The sequence below is a fragment of the Notolabrus celidotus genome, chromosome 11, assembly GCF_009762535.1.
Source record: "Notolabrus celidotus isolate fNotCel1 chromosome 11, fNotCel1.pri, whole genome shotgun sequence".
NCBI lineage: Eukaryota > Metazoa > Chordata > Actinopteri > Labriformes > Labridae > Notolabrus > Notolabrus celidotus.
The window spans coordinates 10,648,157-10,666,587 of record NC_048282.1 but is presented as its reverse complement, the minus strand read 5'-3'; the positions used below and the strand labels follow the sequence as shown (position 1 = coordinate 10,666,587).

Below are 18,431 nucleotides of genomic sequence, written 5' to 3'. Positions count from 1 at the left end.
AACAATTCAAAAAAGCCGATCTTTACAGCAGAAACAGACATGTTTGCAGCCTGGTACAAAAGACGAGTGTAGTCTGGATAGCTCATTTCTCTATCAGCACACACTGATGGGGGGGGCTCTAACGCAGCAATTTCGAAGATATTTAGATTACGAGTCTTCCAATGAGAGGCACAGCTGACTTGATTGGTAGGCGGAAACACTGTAGCTGTTGGCTAGGAGGCTCAAAGCCCACCTCTTTACCTCACATTGGCTCGACAGCAGCAATATGGCTGCAGACGACGATTGGCCTCAAAACAGCGCTTCAGAAACAGATGTGTGACGTCATGGATACTACTTCCATATTTTATACAGTCTATGGTTTTAATTCACCCATCATCCACATTTTTTTTATTTTCAGTGGCCCTCATCCTCTTCCCTATAAATCCCCTCATTGGTGAAATATCTAATTCTATATTTTGTGTTTAGCTGTTATGTAGTCCTAAGGGTTGTGAATTAAATTAAATTCTCTGGAGCAATCTGTATTTGTAAGTGTTAAAGCAGTCAAACACAGTTGTGTGATGTGATTTGTGAAGCCATGTCATATTAAAATCTAGTATTAAAATGACACTGAAGCTTGATAGAACTTGAGATTTCTGCAGAAATTATGAAGTAATTACAACCAGTTTCCATTTTCATTTCCACCGCCAAAAGTTGCACTTCTGTTCTCAAATATGCACTAATTTAAGCCCAAAGTAAATTTATCCATGTTGTGTATTTTTTCAAACAGAAAAGCACAAATCCTTTTCATACCAAATTTTGTAAGCTTTAGCATTAAAAACAAAGGTGTGTTTTTTACAGTTATATTTTACTTGTACATTCAAACAATGCATGGGGGAAAAAAGAGCTGACATTACTTGTGTGGCATAAATATGTACAAAAAACTATAAGGAAGTAGTAAAATAATCAGGTCTGAAGATTTTACGGAGCTTGAAGCTGCAACATTTCTGGAAACTTTGACAATGACAAGTCCGAGTAATGAAAGTCTCCTCATTCTGTAGCGTCTTGTGTCAGTATTGCACAGTTTAAAACCTTAAAACCTTTAAAACATAAGCTGTAAAGGTTTGGGGACTCCTCATTGTTGCATTTTTCGTCTCAGCACAGGTTGCTGGATCTATGGCCACAGATCCAAGCCATCAACATCCCCATGTGATCATCACTGTGTGTTTCAGGTCTGCCTTCCTTTCTTTGTTAAACAACAGTGACATCCTTTGAGTCCTGATAGTTGACATCAGCCCTGACAGTAATGTGGGTCACGTCTGCATCAGGCTCCTCTGCAGACCTTAGCTCCACTGGTTCTGGTCTGCGTGACCTCTGACCTCTGGTTGGAGGGAAGAGGAAACCCTCCAGAGGTGCATGCTCTATCTTGCACAGACTGTCCTCTATGTTACTGTAGCTGGGATTGGAGGCACTGATGCTCCCACGGGAGGGCCAGACCTCCTCAGACAGACAGCCTGGGTCTGGATGAGTTCTCTGAATGTCGTCTGTTTGAACAGCCTTCTCCATCACGCTGACTGCCATCTCCACATCCTCCATCAGAAACGGCTCCACCTTACGGAAAGTGTGGCGGGCGTATAAGCCAATGCAGAACATCTCCACGATGACACAGTAGTGGTAGATCACTGAGGTCAGACAAACAGAAATGAACTTTGTTGTATTAACTTGTTTATGTCTTCAGCTGGTAGCCCGATAACTAGCAGAATAATGTATCGTAAACGGGTGGTTATGTGAATCAGAAGTTCTTCAAGGTGAACATGACCTGTCCGCTTCACGCAGGAGTCAGGATTCTAATTTGCTGCTCACAATACCTTATCTCTTACTTGTTGAATTTCATGCAGCTTAAAGAAAAACAAGCCTCTGCTATTTAAAGACCTGTGTCCACTAACGCTGATGTTTGTGCTAGCAGCGCCTATTATGTTTACATTTCTTGACCACCGACTAAAAAGAATCAAGAAGAGGCGGGACTTCTGATATCAACTTTGTCAAACAAAAATGGTGACAACCTGTACCACCTTGTTTTTTCAGTGTACAATTCCCAGGTTTAGAGGTGATGCTAATGCTACGACACCATCTTAAATGCTACTGAATCAAAGCAAAGATGAAGCACACAGAGCATTTTAAAGGTGACTTTAAAGGTCACTACTGAGGGAAGAGAAAGTGTTGCAGGACTCCTGGCAAAGTGAGAAGTGCTCTGAAAATGAGTTTGTGGGCGGTGCCAGCGAAGAAGAAATGCTGTTAATGTACACAGGCCCTAACTCAGAGGGGAAGAGCTGCCATCTGATTCCTGTGAAGCTATCATACAGCTGTGTGATTCCTTGAAGTTCATCATCAGCATGCCAAAAAAAACAACTCCCTGTGCTTTTGTTTCAGGAGTCTCTACGGATGTAACTACATGAGATGAGAATGATTGTCAAGACTTGAGACTCAAAGAGGCCACAAGTGTTGAGACTTACACTGGGACCTGGTGAGGACAGAGAAGGGCGGTGTGCAGGGGATCACCTCCAGAGCTCCCATGGTCTCCAAAATGCCGCTCTGCAGGCCGCATAGCACCAACACCACGATGATGCAGATGAATTTGGCTCTGAGGCCATAGCCATGTAGAGCGCTCTTTGTGGCTTTGTAGAACAGGAGGTGGCCATAAAATGACAAAAATGTTGACACGCATATGACGGCGTTCACATACAGGTTGGGGTCGACAGAATCAACCTGCAGATCCAAAAAAAAGTCAACGTCACTGATTTTTATCCGTCAACTCAAAATAACACATTAAAAGTTGACTGTCTGCGAATTAGGCTTCTGTTTGCTTCAAATTGCATATGTTGTGTTTGTTTTGCGTCTCCAGTTCTTACGCCCCTCTCTTCTTTAAGTATCATTGAGTTATAATGCAGGGCAGTATGAGTCTGATCTTCTAAGCTACATCCTCCTGCTATAATGATTCATCTCAAACAGTTGCTGGTTGTGCAGCCTCCTACACATGAAGATAACAGCGCCTACTTTCAGACCATCTCTGCATGGAAACATTAAAGTTTTGTACTTAAGGAAGTTCATCATCTGAAGCTTAATGAGGCCATTAGGGCGGCTGTTTTTGCAAAAGACCGCACAGCTGTACGAGCATGCAGAAGAACATGAAGAGCTGAAGAAGAACAGCACATCGTCAGCGTAATGCATGATAGCAGAATAAGCACTGAGATCTGAATCATCGACTCACATCACCGTAGTCGTACTGTTCATCTGTCCACAGAACCAGAGTGACAAAGAACAAAATACTGCGGACCACAGAGAGCTGCAGCACAGCCGCCATCATCCAAACACGGCTGCTGCTGCAAACAAGAGAGGGGGGGGGAAATGTCAACATACCAACAGCAAGAGCAGCAACGTGTTTTATTCAAGATGACTTCACACTTATCTAATTGTTTTAAAATGTACAAATGTAAAAAATTCACCCCCCGTACAGTGTGTGCTGATAGAGAATTTAGCAATGTAGACCGAAACCGTTTTTTAAAATCAGGCTGTAAACATGTTTATTTCTGCTGCAAATATCGTCTTTTTTGAATTGGTGTGTTTTGGGTTTCTGGTATTTCTGCAGCCAGCCTCAAGTGGATTCTGGATGAACTGCAGTTTATAACACTTCCATATGGGCTTCATATTTTGAGACCGGAGGTTGATGCTTGTGTTCAACCGATTAATAGAGAAAGAGTGTGAAGATGGACCGAGGAGACATTTTACAGAACAAACATAATGTTGCATTGAGGAAGACTTAAATCTAGAGATGAAGACCAAAAGCTCATCAGAAAAATGTTTACTGAGAGAATAAATCAAGGCAGAAGTGAGTCAATTTGTCATAGGCATCAAAACAATCAGACCATCCTTTACTTCTAGGAGGTTTTCTCTGCCCCTAATACACAGTCCATCCAGCTGCTACAATCACACCTGACAGCTCTTTCAAGATCACATTTCTGTTTGTTTCTCAGCTGTGTAAGGTGAAGTGTGTACCTGTTGATGGACACCATGGGGAGGCAGCAGCAGCAGCAGCAGGGGAACGGATCCGGAGATACCTGCTGTCCCGACAGAGCGGAGAGCATCCGAGCTTTCCCTCCGAAGAAGTCTGTGATCAGCCCCATGAACTTCAGCAAGGTGATGGAGTGATACCTGCAGAATGGTGCTCAGAGAAGAGCAGCCATGTGTGGAAGCAATGCATGACAGGTGGTCTTATAATAACTTCAAGACTCTTATTACTCACAGTGAGGCGATGAAATTACACAGAGAGGAGGAGCGAGGCACATACAGCGCGATGAGGGAGGTGATTACAAACACCTGAACACAAAGACCAGACATTAATTATTTCTCAGATGAGTCAGACTCTTAGTGTTGGAGTTAAGAGTGTAGAAGAGGATGCTGAAGTTACCGGGTACATCCCTAATATCCACAGGTAGAGCCGTCTCCGCCTGGACGAGCGGGTGTGGCGCAGGAAGAAGCCCAACTCCTCTAGAAACACACCGAGGATGATGACAGCCAGGCCAGCCGGGATGAGGAAGAGCCACAGCTCATCTTTGATGACTGACAGAAAACACAATCACACATTTTTTGTAGGTAAACATCAGATTACAAGGCGTAAATAAAGGTTGATGATGAACAATATGAAGGTGAAAGTAAAGAAAAGTCACTCACCACTAAAGAACTGTGATGACAGCGGGATCTCAGGCTCAATCCAGCTGCAGTTTGTCGTCCTCCCCATTCTCTGTATAACTTCACACCTGTGCACACCTGTCACACAGCAAACACACACAGGAAAAGATCAACCACTGCCACCAAGGATTGATTGATGGCCTTAAGCTCCACACTAACCGTCCTCTGATCAGGGATGAATCCTCACGCTGTTTGGAGCAGTTTTCTTCTGTGCTGACATTTCCGTGTTGATCTGTGCGCTTCCTCTCAGACGATAGGCGTTAATGATTGACTGGAGACAGGTAAGAGCATAGGTGAGGGATCCAAGTCCATCCTGCAGACTGCTGGTACTTGAGGCTGGTACCTGAAGGGCAAAACACGTCATTTCAGAAAACACAACATTTCAGAGAACACAACATTTCACAAAACGGAAAGGGGATATTATTTGGCGGTAAATATATAATGTTTTCATCACAAAGGAGACGAGCTGTGCTTTTTAAGTACCAATAAGATATAAATGAAATCATCAGCGGGAGCCATATTGTATATGCTGAGGTCAACCTAACTTCTGCTGAGCTAGTGTGAGGTAGAGGTGGGCTTTGAGCCTCCTAGCCAACAGCTATGTGTTCCCACCTGTCAGTCAAGTCACTCATGTCCTAAATGGGCAAAACTCGTAATCTTAATATTTTCTGAACTGTAGAATTAGAAAAAATTCACCCCCAGTGTGTGCCGATAGAGAAATTAGCTAATCAGACCTAAACAGTTTTTTCAACCAGGCTGTAAACATGATTATTATTGCTGCAAAGAACTTCTTTTTTGAATGGGTGTGTATGTGGTTTGCGGTGTTTCTGCAGCCAGCCTCAAGTGGACGCTCAATGAACTGCAGTTTATAACACTCCTGCATGGGTTTCATATTTTGAGACCAGAGGTTGCCGCTTAGGCATGCGCTTACACTGCTAGGCCAATGACACCCCAGAACTATTATTTTTATAATGGGGCCCTAATCCTCTTCCGTAGTAAGCACTCCTCACTGAGCGCTTATGTTATTAGAGCAAGAGTGCTATGTGTTTATAATATTTTGAAGTCAGGTGACAGAAAATTAAAAATATATATTTTTTGCGGTGATTTAACTCAAATGAAAAAAGGATCTTCTACTAAGAAAATGTCCAACAGATGCCGCAACATTTCTAAGATAAGATAAGATAAGATATACTTTATTTGTTTCTATTGTTACAGCAGCTTACAACCCGGGACAGGGATATACAACAATGTACTAACAAAGTTAAAAAATATAATAACAGTAATAATAGCAATGACAAGGGTAAAATAAAATAAAATGAAATAAAATAAAGTAAAGTAAAAAATAAAATAAAATATGGCAACTATTACAGATATATACACACTATGTACACTTCTATCTGATAAATAGATAGGTAAGTTATTGAACAATATAAAAATGCACCACGTTATTTAAAAACAAACATACACAGTATGAAGAACAGTGCGATTCAGATGGATACAGTAGTTATTTGTGAATGTGCCAAGTCACATAGTAACTTCCATGTAGTGTAATGAAAGATGAGAACAGCTGATTAACAGGACACAGCAGTGCTGGTGTTAAACAGTCTGATTGCAAATGGGATGAAGGACCTGTGGTAGCGCTCCGTCCTGCAGGGTGGGAGTCTCAGTCTGCTGCTGAAGGAGCTGCTCAGGGACCCCACAGTCTCATGCAGGGGGTGAGAGGGATTGTCCATGATGGATGTCAGCTTGGCAAACATCCTCCTCTCACCCACCTCCTCTATGGAGTCCAGAGGACAGCCCAGGACAGAACTGGCCCTCCTGACCAGTCTGTTAAGTCTTTTCCTGTCCCTGTCTGTGCTCCCTGCTCCACAGCAGACCACTGCATAAAAGAAAGGAGACGCTACAACAGTGTCATAAAATGTCCGTAACAGAGTCCTTCACACTCCGAAGGACCTCAGTCTTCTCAGCAGGTGCAGACAACTTTGGCCCTTCTTGTACAGGATGTTGGTGTTGTGTGACCAGTCCAGTGTGTTGTTGAGGTGAACACCCAGGTATTTGTAGGTCTCCATCCTCTTGATGTCCAATCCCTGGATGTTCACTGGTGTAGTCTGGGGTGTTTTCCTGCGGAAGTCGATCACCATCTCCTTGGTCTTGCTGGTGTTGAGCTGAAGGTGGTTTAGCTCACACCAGTCGACAAAGTCCATGATGACCTCCCTGTACTCCAGCTCGTCCCCCTCAGACACACACCCGACGATGGCTGTGTCATCGGAGAACTTCTGGAGGTGACAGCTCCCAGAGCTGTGGTTTTTAGCACTAGTCCATGGTTCACTCTTTATGCATAAAGTGTTATGTCTTAACAGAAAAATAAATCACCAGAGTGCAGCCTCTGTTCCTCTTGTTTTTTTTATTAGAAAAGAAATGGAAAAAGCAGCAATACAAAAAAACACTCAGGTGTAACAGTAGAATATATAAACGATTACAGTATGGACCCTTTTAAAAAAATCGATATAATCAAGTACCTTTAGTGAAATGTGTTGGACATCATTGAATCTCATCGTTACAGCTCAGTTCTGCAGAAATACATTCGAACCTTACCTCTCTCTAATGTGTAGGGAGAAGTTATTCATCGCCTTTTTGGGTTTATTTGAGGTCTGCATGCAGGATTCTGTTTCGTCAGATCGCATATTTAATTCAGTCAAGTCATCAGAGTGACACCCCTCTACATCTCATTTTAAAATGTCTTGAATGCTCCTTTAACCCAAGAGATACTGCACTCTCACACTCCACAGTAGGCATGTTTTCAGGGACATCCAAACAGGTGTGAGAAAGTTTGACTCCATCTTCACCTCCAAAGCAGCAGACTAAGTCCTCCACATGTCAGAGCAGATCCTCCTCCTCTCCATCAAATCACAACATCCTGGTCTTCACTGACACACTCTGCATTATGATGTTTTTGGTCTCACTGAATTAACCGATAGAAGACCCAGCAGCCGAAAACGACCCAGTGACTCGCCCAGTTCAGCTCAGACCACCTCTGGATGGTGTGGATGGCTGCGTATCCCTGCGAACACATATGACAGGCATGCACACATCAGCTGCATGTGTGGGTTTGTGGTGTGTTCATGCAACTTTGAAAAAAAAAATGCACACAGTATATTCTTCAGTAGTGGACTTAAATGAAGAGAAAAAAGGGTTCCACTGAGGCGGGACTTTGCAGAAAGCTGCTGTGTCTTCAGATCTGTTGCTGCATTGAATTCACTCTTAATCCTGACGCTAACTCCATAGAAAAACACACACACAAAGGATTTATGTCATGCTCACCTGAACTTCTGCTCTATAATATAGCCTGTTTTTAAAACATGATGTTAGTGTAGCATTGTTTCTGGATTACTGTGAAACCTCTGTTATTACACACTCACACAGACGCTCTGTGTTCAGCATGAAGTGCAGCCTCAGTATCCTGCTCCACATCCTGCTGCTATAGGTGTGTATTATTTGTATCTGTCTGTCTTCAGGACCTCATACCTCTTCGACTTCTTGTTCGTCTACTCCAGGATCAAACATGGAGCCCAGGTAGGTGAGGTGGAAGATGGCCAAGAGGCCGAAGAGCAGATTCAGCAACATCACCCAGTACTCCTACAAAGAGAAGGAACAGAAAACTCACAGTGGAGGAGGCGCAAGAACATTTAATGAATGAATACTCAAAATGAAGCTGAGACGCTTTAATTATGAAGTCAAACTTTCTGGTGTTTTCACCCTAAAGAGAGTGAGGCGTTTGATTTTTTTGTGACATGTTTGTTCGATGCTGCTGGCAGACATTATCTGTCCCTCTGTTGCTTTGTAGAATGTCAGTTAGCAACATAATCGGCCCTTCAATCCAGTTTAGTCTGCATGATAAAGATTGCAATTTAAACTTTTCGAAGAATTCTTCAAACGGCACGAGAACAATCTGACAGTCAGTTCTGCTTTGCATCTAGAATAGTTCAAATTGAGCAACTAACGCATCGTTCTGAAAGATTAACCTGCCATAAGTGTGATTTTTTGCAATTTATCTTAACAGCTGTCAAACTTTAATCAAAAATTGCATCTGGGTTAACATAGGTGGTCGAAGTCAGTGCTCTTCTTTGTGGATTGAGCATCAACAAACCTTTCATCTTTGCTGTTGGGGTTAAACTGAATGTGCGCTGTTCATGTCTTTACTTCATCTGGTGCAGAAACTTGATTTATGCACGTAATATTCCTCTGTTGCATTTGCTGTTGCACTATGTGTCATGTCTGCACAGGCAGCTGTTGATTCATGTTGATGTACTTATGCATGCCTCCAAATTGAAATAACCTATGTTTGCTTTTTGCATCAGAAAGCCGTGAAGAGCTGCAGACATACTTTCTTGTGTTGATGGCTGCAGTCGGAGGTACACGGCCGGGACAGGACACAGGCGCTGAAGATGGATGCAAGCTTCTGTCTCAGAACTGAGGAATCAAGAGAAACAACATGGTAAGGGTTCAGGGAGGCTTCCTCAGTGCTTTTGCATTTTGTGGAGTATTTGTGTAATTGTTCCAGTGATGCAAATCTTCCATTTTTGCAGCTTCATTTCAAGCAGAAGATTTGTCCTTACCATGTTCCACATATGTGATGAAGCCCAAAGAAAGCAGAACAGCTCCCAGGTGGAAACTCAGACCCTGAAGGAAACAAACATTTTATACTTAAATACTACTTAAATACACTTAAAGTGCTTTATGTTTGAATGGTCTGATAGTGGCTCTGGATAAACGTGTGCATCATGCTACTTACATGCAGTAAGGCGCTGGCTGTGTACGTCACCAGGATGGCGGGAAACGTTCCCAGTTTCATGGTGTTTTTAAACACATCTGACAGAAAACAGTAACCACACAACACAGGGATGCAAACATGAAGATGCATTTTGTATTTCATTTTGATAAAAACATTTAAACTCATTTGGACTCACAGGTTTTCAGCCAGCGGGACATGGGGATGTTCCACGACGTCACCACCAGCACCATGGAGCGAGGCATCTCGACACTGAGAGGCTTCACCACACTCATGTCCCTGAACAATACACAAACACACTGATTATTAGAGAACACAGAGTGAAGGCTTCACTCCTTCACCTCTTGACCTTGTGTGGATTTTTTGGCAAAGTGAAGTTAATTCTGCACAAAGCTCTCTGAATCACAGACTCTGTGTTTTTAGCTGGGCATCCTGCATTACATTAATTAATTTACTTTTCAAGTACTGGTGCACCTGCTAGAGGGTATATTAAAGCTTTTCTGTAGTGTATTGTGGTACTCTAAAAGTAGTATGGGGGTCTGCTGGTCAAGGCTTCAATTATCAGGCACCTTGAATCCTCTACCAGTCGGGGTCCGGGAGACAGACACCCTCTCTACTATTAAGAGTAGGTTTCAAACTTTCCTTTTTGATAAAGCTTATAGTAAGAGCTGGCTCAGGCTTGGACCAGCTCTTATTTATGCTGCTATGGGATTACACTGTTATAGACTTCGACTGCTATATGCCTAGACTACTATATGCTTAGACTGCTCTTGGCTCAGGCTGCCAGGAGAACTGACACACTCAGATCCTGTCTCTCCCTCTCTCTCCTCTGTCTGCCTGTCACTTACTTTAACTCTTCATGTCCCATTAAAGTTACTAACCATAGAACTTTCTGGAGTCCCCAAGCTCCCTTGTCTCATAGGTTCCTCTGGATCTCTGCCATAGACGGCCTGCTGCTGTGGACGTGCCTCTCCAACATGGTCTCAGCAGATGTGTGTCTAACATGAGTCTGGTCCTGCTAAAGGTTTCTGCCTGTTAAAGGAAGTTTGTCCTTGCCGCTGTAACTTGCTAAATGCTGCAAAGTGCTCTGCTCATGGTGGATTAAGATGAGATCAGACTGAGTCCTATCTGTAAGAAGGGACTGGATCTTATCGGGTCTTGATGTTGGGTCTTTGTTAATAATAGAACATTGAGTACGGTCTAGACCTGCTCTGTTTGTAAAGAGTCTTCAGATAAAGTTAGTTGGGATTCAGAGCTATATAAATAAATATTGATTGATTGACATGTTATGTTTTCTTTTATGCAGCTGTGGTTTGAAGGACTACAAAGAAAGTGCTCTTTATTTACAGACAATAGGATCTCTGTCATGTCACAGCAGCTGACCCTCAGCTTCACTTACCATCTGAGGTTTTCTTTCTCTTCAGTGAAGCCGGCTCCAGCCAGCATGCAGGTGCCCTCACTGAGGTGACCCACAAAGTAGTTGCTGAAGTGGAAAGACACTGCGTTCTCGTAAGCATGCATCCACCTAAGAAACACAGAAAGCACACATCAAACACACACGCAAATAAATGTGACCCAATGAATGATTTCAGGGTGTTAATCCAGAATATCTCTTGATTCATGTTTTATGTGATGCAGAGAGGAAATAAGTTGAATGTGAACAATGAGCTTTACTTCTGTGAGAACGCGTTCCCTTCGATGGGGATGAACAGTGTGAAGAGGTAAGGGGCGATGCAGGTGGACACCAGCAGACAGAGCTGACTCTTCATGAGGCTGAACGAGCAGCCTTTCACCCACGAGAAGCTCTGAAGGAAAAAAACACATCAGAGTTAAAAACACGAAGAGATGCATTTTATTAGACCAAGCAGGATTCATGAATCACATGCCAGTTTTCTGCCTTCAGCTGCGAGCTTATAGCTGGAGAAGCTGATCCAGGGGCCGAACACGACGGAACCCACGAAGAGGACATAACCCAGGAACTCAGCGGGTGAGGGCAGCGAGCTCACTAAGCCTCGGTCCAGGTCGAAGGCCAGAGAGATGGCCTTCATAGCCACTACCATCTGAGAGCCTTAAACACAAACACAGAGAGACACATGCATCTGCATCATCATCATCATCATCATCATCATCATCATCATCAGCAGCAGCAGCAGCAGCAGCAGCAGCAGCAGCAGCAGCAGCAGCAGCAGCAGCAGCAGCAGCAGCAGCAGCAGCAGCAGCAGCAGCAGCAGCAACTTAAAAGAAACATTTCACATCTACATACAAAGCCAAAGTACAGCCATTCTTTGTTATTGTTGAAAGTGTGCAGGTATGCTAAGTCTTAAAAAGAACACAGAGGAATACAAGAAGCATGTCAAGCTAAGATTGTGCATTTAAATAAGTGTCTGTATTTTGTTTTTAATTCTTTGTCCACGGGGCAGACATCTTGTTTCAAACTTTTCACCAAACCCTGTGCTCAAATCATCGATCAGAGGAGTTCCACGTTAATAGTTTTCAAATATAACTCTGGAGTGTCTATGCTATTATGTTAGTACATTGTTGTATTCCCCTGTCCCGTGTTGTAAGCTGCTGTAACAAAAGACATTTCACCCAACAGGGGACAAATAAAGTATATCTTATCTTATCTATTTCAGTTAAATATAAGAGTTATTACATTACTTTTTTAACATTTAATTAAATCCAAATGTGTCTGTTCAGCTAAGATCAGAACAACATCCCTGTTACAAATCCACCTGATTCATTTGTTAGTGAAGCAGCTGTGGAATTATGTATCCCTCACTCTTGTAGTTCATGGTTAGGGTTGCAAAATTCCGTGAATTTTCAAAGTTGGAAACTTTCCATGGGAATTAACGGGAATAAACCAGGAATTCACTAATTTGAAGGTTGGCTCTTAATAGTGAACTGAAATATAGTTGGGGAAAATATATTCTAGCGTAATCCTGACTAAAACAACCAGATTTCACGCAAGAACAGTATATATAGGGCTATAGAGACCACGTCCCCTACATGCACTGTGCATTCCTTCATCACATGCACAGATGAGTTCTAGAATCCTGCAGAGGCTTGAGAAGCTTGAGGGAAGATGCTTTCTTATTTGCATGTTGAATGGGACTTTGTTGGAGGGAGAGGATTTTGAATGGGACTTTGTTTGGATTGCATTTTTGTTCATTTTTGAATGGGTTGGGTCGGGGGGGGGATGAGTAATATTTAACTCAACATTCATGTTTTTGTTCTTCAATTAAATAATTTATTGTTCAATAAAATATTTAACACTTGATAAAGTTCTACTTACAAATAAATCTGTTTTAATTGTTTTATTTTGGATGGATGTCTGTTTATAACAAAACAAATATTTATGCTTGGATATGATACCTTTCAATTAAATTATCCTCAATTCCCAGTGAATTAACATAAATTACCAAATTCCCATGGAAAGTTTCCAATTTGGAATATTTCCAAAATTCCCCAGCTTAACTTCCCATGGAAATTTACCGGAAATATTCCACCCCTTTGCAACCCTATTCATGTGCAACTTTTTCTTCCTTAAACAGGAAAGCTTCATCCTCAACACAAAGAAATAGCTGTGGGAAACCTATTGATACTGTAAAAACAAATTTAAAATGAAGAACTTCCATGAGGATTATTCGTTAAAGGCTAATGATGAGAGTATATGCAGCACTCCTTGAGTTGATATTTACTTACTATGACGGAAACATTTAAATATATAAAAATAAACATATTCTTTACATATTTACCTCGTATTTTATGCCAGGTCACCACGTCGATTAAATGCAACTCCCTGAAATGTAAAGGTAGAAAAATTTTAAACTTACTTCTGCTCCATGACCTGAGAGACTATTGAGAGGAGAACTTTATAAGATAACAAAAGAAAATGTAGAATTACACACTCAGAGGGGAATTCACAAAGAATGGACAGTGGCCAACAGAAGCACCAAGAACTGCTCATCATTCTCCTGCTATCTGCTCCATCTCAACATGCAATTTAACAAACTAAACAAAGAGCATGTAGTCATCACGAGCTGGAGGTGAAAAGCATTGGATCTGTTTTTGTAGTTTCTGTTGTGCTTTACTCACCCAATAAGTAAGAAGACGAGGATGATAACAGAGAGGAAGACGCCTCTGCTGCTAGAGTGTCTGCCGAGGACTAGGACGAGGTAACAGAGCGCGCTGAGCAGCAGCACCCACAGCATGTGCAGCTCAAAGAACAGGAAGAGTGCATACATCCCGGTCAGAGCTGACACTACATGCTTCAATGTAGACGCACAGACTGAAAAACACAAGTAGGACGACACAGAATCACAGTTACAGGCGTCCAATGGCCTCTTGTTTCCATAACAGGGCATGAAAGGTAGAATGGTGTGAATAACAAACAGACAAGGCAGAAAAATCAGCTGACATTAACTCCGTGCAGCTCACCCAGTCTGAAGCAGACTCTGCAGATGAGGCAGAGCAGCAGGAGACTCCAGACCTGCTGTAGACCCTGCTGGACCGTACTGAGACCACAGCTCTCTGCCAGCTGCTGCCACAGAGCCAGCCTGATGGACATGTCCATCCTGAAGCTGCACGCACACACAAGAAGGAAGTATTAACATACTGAATTATTACAACTCTCATTAACTTGAAAGAGGTGTAAATACAGACGCAATGAGCTGACATGCATTCAGACATTTTATTTACTCATGATGTGAAATTTCAGGTTGTTTTCTTGGTACCTTGAAATGCTAAAGCTGATGTTGGTAATCGCTGTCTCACCTCCAGCTGGTCTATTACTGACAATATTATTATATTTATTATTAATAGTATTATTGTTATTACTATTTATTATTATTATTATTATTATTATTTTATTAATGGTATTATTCATATTATTATTGTTTTTTATTAATTTTATTTATAGGATTATTCATATTATTGTTGTTATTATTATTTCATTAATAATTATTATTATTTATGATATTATTCTTAGATTTTTTTATTATTTTGTTGTTATTATTTGTGGGATTCTTCATATTATTGTTCTTGTTATTATTGTATTATTATCATTCATATTTTTATTGTCATTACTATTTATTTTAATTATTATTTATAGGATTTTTAATATCATAATTGGGATTATTATTTTAATTACATTATTGTTAATAAGATTATTATTATTATCATTATTATTATTAATATTAGTAGTAGTAGTTGCAGTTCATTTAATCGGTCTTTGTATATATATTTGTATATATATATGTATATATATATGTATATATATATATATATATATATATATATATATATATATATATATATATATTATATGAAGTAATATCTTATTATTTTATTATTAGTATTATTATATATGTCCTTTTTTAGGTTGTGCTTGGATTAAATTCAGGGGTGCAAAAACCATCTTAAAAGTAGGAATATTAATCATATGACGTTATTCGTTTTTCCACTTCCTTTCTTATAAGACAGTCTTATTATTTTAAGGCTTATTTCTAGGGAAAGAACAGAGAGGGAAGCTACAGTCTCTACAACTCCTCAAACTGTCTCTACTGACTATAGTCTCAACTAAAGGACCATTATAACATCCCTGGAAGACGGTGATATTTCAGGATTGGTATCAGATGTCAGAAACACAAATAATAAACACATAACTTTCCTGAACAGATCGATAAGAAGCCGGTCTTTATCTTTCATGTTTGATAACATCAAAGTAGCCCAGGCTAACTCACTCTGACCAAACTTATTCAAACTTTTCTGACTTTGTAAATGCTGCAAGATAAGTAACAAAGCATTAACCGTCTAACTCGACACACTTCCGTGAATTAAAGAAAGCAGTCTGACTGCATATATCAGAGATTATGTGTGTTTTAAAGGACTTACATGTCGTTAGTTTAGCAGAATAAATCACAGCATTTCAGTGAAGACAGCAGAGCCTGCCCTTACTATCGTAACTAGTTTGACTTCAGCTGTAAAGACAGACATGCAGTGGGCTCGGTCCAAGGTTAAAGTGTGTTTTAGGTAGCTATAAATCAAACCTGAGCTGTTTAAGAGGAGAAAGGATCACAGGTTTGACACCTGGAGATAAAAATAGCGTCGTACCTTTAGTTCTCCTCGTCCCTCTTCTTCTTCTTCTGTCCCTTGTGAATGAGAACCGGCGTCATGCTGCGTACCGCCATCTGCTGGACAGAGTGTGAACAGCAACAGGAGCTGAACAACGTTCTGACATGGCTTCATGTCTTTCCATCAGACACTTTAGCTAAATAACATTACCCTGTGTCTTGAATCGCTCGGATTAACAAGGTGTATGTTTATATTAGAGTTTTTTATTTCTTGTGTTTCGTTATGCTCATGGTTTCCTATGGTTACTTTGTGACCTTGCGCTATGTTCTGTCTTCCCGGTTCATTATCTATGATTCACACCCACAAACTGACTGTAAACTTCTCACATTTAAATTTCTCATATTTAATCTTCTCATATTTAAACTTCTCATATTTAAAATTTCTCATATTTAAACTTCTCATATTTAAACTTCTCATATTTAAATTTCTCATATCTAATCTTCTCATATTTAAATTTCTCATATTTAAATTTCTAACATTTAAATTTCTCATATTTAATCTTCTCATATTTGTATCGCTCTGTGTGTGCTTTTCATTCTGTATATGCTTATAAAAACCTGGTGACATTTTATCTGTTCAATAACATACCTTACTATCGATTCATAAGATAGAAGTGTAGAAGTGCACATAGTGTATATATCTCTTATATTTACTATATATTATTGTATATTCACCTTATCATTATTAGTATTATTACTAGTATTTTATATTGTTAGCACATTGTTGTATTCACCTGTCCTGTGTTGTAAGCTGCTGGAACAAACAAATTTCCCCCAATGGAAGATTAGTAAAGTCTGTCTGTCTGTCTGTCTGTCTGTCTGTCTGTCTGTCTGCCTGCCTATCTATCTATCTATCTATCTATCTATCTATCTATCTATCTATCTATCTATCTATCTATCTATCTATCTATCTATCTATCTATCTATCTATCTATCTATCTATCTACAATTTGGCCTTGTGTGTATGTTTGTATTTACAGTTTTTCCCTGTCGCTTTGGTACATTTCTCAGATCAGAATTGAAATTCTAAAAACTACTTATTCAATCTTCACATCATTGCATCACTTGTGCACATCAAAAAAGCAGTTTCTCATTTCTTTGAACAAGTTGCAAATGCTTTGGTACATCCATGGAAATGATGATATACAATTCTCTGCTGTTTCCTACATTATCAAGTGCTTACTGTATGTTATGTTGATCAAAATGTACTATAATGGGTCTCTGTGGAATAGTCTCACCCTCCACAACATTTAGGCATTAGTTCATCGTATAAGCCTTCACATGCAAAATGGTTGAACATGTTGTCAGAATATGTCAGTCATATTTCTGTACATTCCCATTAGACTTTTTGTCTAAATCTGTCTTGAATTAGTAAATTTCTCCCAGGTGAATCTTGACTTTCTCTAATGAAGGGAAATGTGTGAAGCATTAGATCAACCAATGATCAACCAATTTTCTGAAATAGCTCAAAGTATATATATATATATATATATATATATATATATATATGGCAAGCCGTTCAGGAAATAATATATTGAATGAAAGTCTGAATATATTGAATGAAACTCGATATATATGGAATGAAGTCTGAATATATTGAATGAAACTCGATATATATGGAATGAAACTATATATATATGGAATGAAAGTCTGAATATATGGAATGAAACTCCATATATATGGAATGAAAGTCTGAATATATGGAATGAAACTTGATATATATGGAATGAAAGTCTGAATATATTGAATGAAACTCGATATATATGGAATGAAACTCGATATATATGGAATGAAAGTCTGAATATATGGAATGAAACTCGATATATATTGAATGAAACTCGATATATATGGAATGAAAGTCTGAATATATGGAATGAAACTCGATATATATGGAATGAAAGTCTGAATATATGGAATGAAACTTGATATATATGGAATGAAAGTCTGAATATATGGAATGAAACTTGATATATATGGAATGAAAGTCTGAATATATGGAATGAAACTTGATATATATGGAATGAAGTCTGAATATATGGAATGAAACTTGATATATATGGAATGAAGTCTGAATATATTGAATGAAACTCGATATATATGGAATGAAAGTCTGAATACATGGAATGAAACTTGATATATATGGAATGAAGTCTGAATATATGGAATGAAACTTGATATATATGGAATGAACTCTGAATATATGGAATGAAACTTGATATATATGGAATGAAAGTCTGAATATATGGAATGAAACTTGATATATATGGAATGAAAGTCTGAATATATGGAATGAAACTTGATATATATGGAATGAACTCTGAATATATGGAATGAAACTTGATATATATGGAATGAAAGTCTGAATATATGGAATGAAACTTGATATATATGGAATGAACTCTGAATATATGGAATGAAACTTGATATATATGGAATGAAGTCTGAATATATTGAATGAAAGCTTAAATAAGTTCTCTGAACACCACTTATAATCGTATTGTTTTATTGTCATCAAAGAGAACTCATCTTTTATTAATGTCTCTCTGAAAATAACCTTTTGCACTTCTTTTTAGTGTTTCTGAGGGGACACATTTTCCTCTACCTCTGTAACCTGTGGTAATTTGGTCGTACTTTTTCATTACACTCACTCACTGTCAGATGATGCACACAGGTATGAGCTCCACCTGTTAACATTGAACAGGATGCTACATTATCACAAGTCATAACAAAAGTTAGCTAGCGAGCTAGAGGACTGAACCACCTGAATAAAGAAGGGGCAATATCTTTAG

At 39.6% G+C, this 18,431-nt stretch overlaps 2 protein-coding genes across 3 annotated transcripts; both read right to left on the bottom strand.

Moving 5' to 3' along the window:
- Window positions 1–856: 856 nt before the first annotated feature.
- Window positions 857–4,995, bottom strand: si:dkey-16n15.6 (organic solute transporter subunit alpha). The gene is made up of 8 exons (XM_034696395.1): window positions 4,882–4,995; window positions 4,705–4,800; window positions 4,442–4,593; window positions 4,277–4,350; window positions 4,030–4,185; window positions 3,245–3,356; window positions 2,490–2,742; window positions 857–1,658 (listed from the first exon to the last, which is right to left on the bottom strand). Exons 2-8 carry the CDS (start codon window positions 4,769–4,771, stop codon window positions 1,228–1,230), a joined length of 1,245 nt encoding a protein of 414 aa, XP_034552286.1. The 5' UTR covers window positions 4,772–4,800; window positions 4,882–4,995; the 3' UTR covers window positions 857–1,227.
- Window positions 4,996–7,111: 2,116 nt separating this feature from the next.
- LOC117822072 (protein-serine O-palmitoleoyltransferase porcupine-like) lies at window positions 7,112–15,705 on the bottom strand. Of its 2 annotated transcripts, none has more exons than XM_034696699.1 (13): window positions 15,623–15,705; window positions 13,949–14,091; window positions 13,607–13,799; window positions 13,267–13,310; window positions 11,398–11,579; window positions 11,186–11,316; window positions 10,911–11,036; window positions 9,690–9,790; window positions 9,515–9,591; window positions 9,339–9,402; window positions 9,107–9,192; window positions 8,248–8,358; window positions 7,112–7,783 (listed from the first exon to the last, which is right to left on the bottom strand). In XM_034696699.1, exons 2-13 carry the CDS (start codon window positions 14,082–14,084, stop codon window positions 7,682–7,684), a joined length of 1,353 nt encoding a protein of 450 aa, XP_034552590.1. In that variant the 5' UTR covers window positions 14,085–14,091; window positions 15,623–15,705; the 3' UTR covers window positions 7,112–7,681. The 2 variants fall into 2 exon arrangements, with proteins under 2 accessions (XP_034552590.1, XP_034552589.1); XM_034696698.1 differs by lacking the exon at window positions 15,623–15,705 and adding an exon at window positions 15,404–15,613.
- Window positions 15,706–18,431: the final 2,726 nt, after the last annotated feature.

What these genes read in the sequence shown, in the direction of transcription:
- LOC117822072 (XM_034696699.1), bottom strand. Translation starts at nt 14,084, where the DNA reads ATGGACATGTCCATCAGGCTGGCTCTGTGGCAGCAGCTGGCAGAGAGC. An exon ending in GACCTGGCATAAAATACGAG is followed by an intron (nt 11,580 to 13,266) that starts GTAAATATGTAA and finishes TTTGTGTTTAAG; the next exon opens with GCTCTCAGATGGTAGTGGCT. An exon ending in CAGCCAGCGCCTTACTGCAT is followed by an intron (nt 9,403 to 9,514) that starts GTAAGTAGCATG and finishes TGTTTCCTTCAG; the next exon opens with GGTCTGAGTTTCCACCTGGG.
- si:dkey-16n15.6 (XM_034696395.1), bottom strand. Translation starts at nt 4,771, where the DNA reads ATGGGGAGGACGACAAACTGCAGCTGGATTGAGCCTGAGATCCCGCTG. An exon ending in GTCATCACAGTTCTTTAGTG is followed by an intron (nt 4,594 to 4,704) that starts GTGAGTGACTTT and finishes GTTTTCTGTCAG; the next exon opens with TCATCAAAGATGAGCTGTGG. An exon ending in GGATATTAGGGATGTACCCG is followed by an intron (nt 4,351 to 4,441) that starts GTAACTTCAGCA and finishes CTTTGTGTTCAG; the next exon opens with GTGTTTGTAATCACCTCCCT.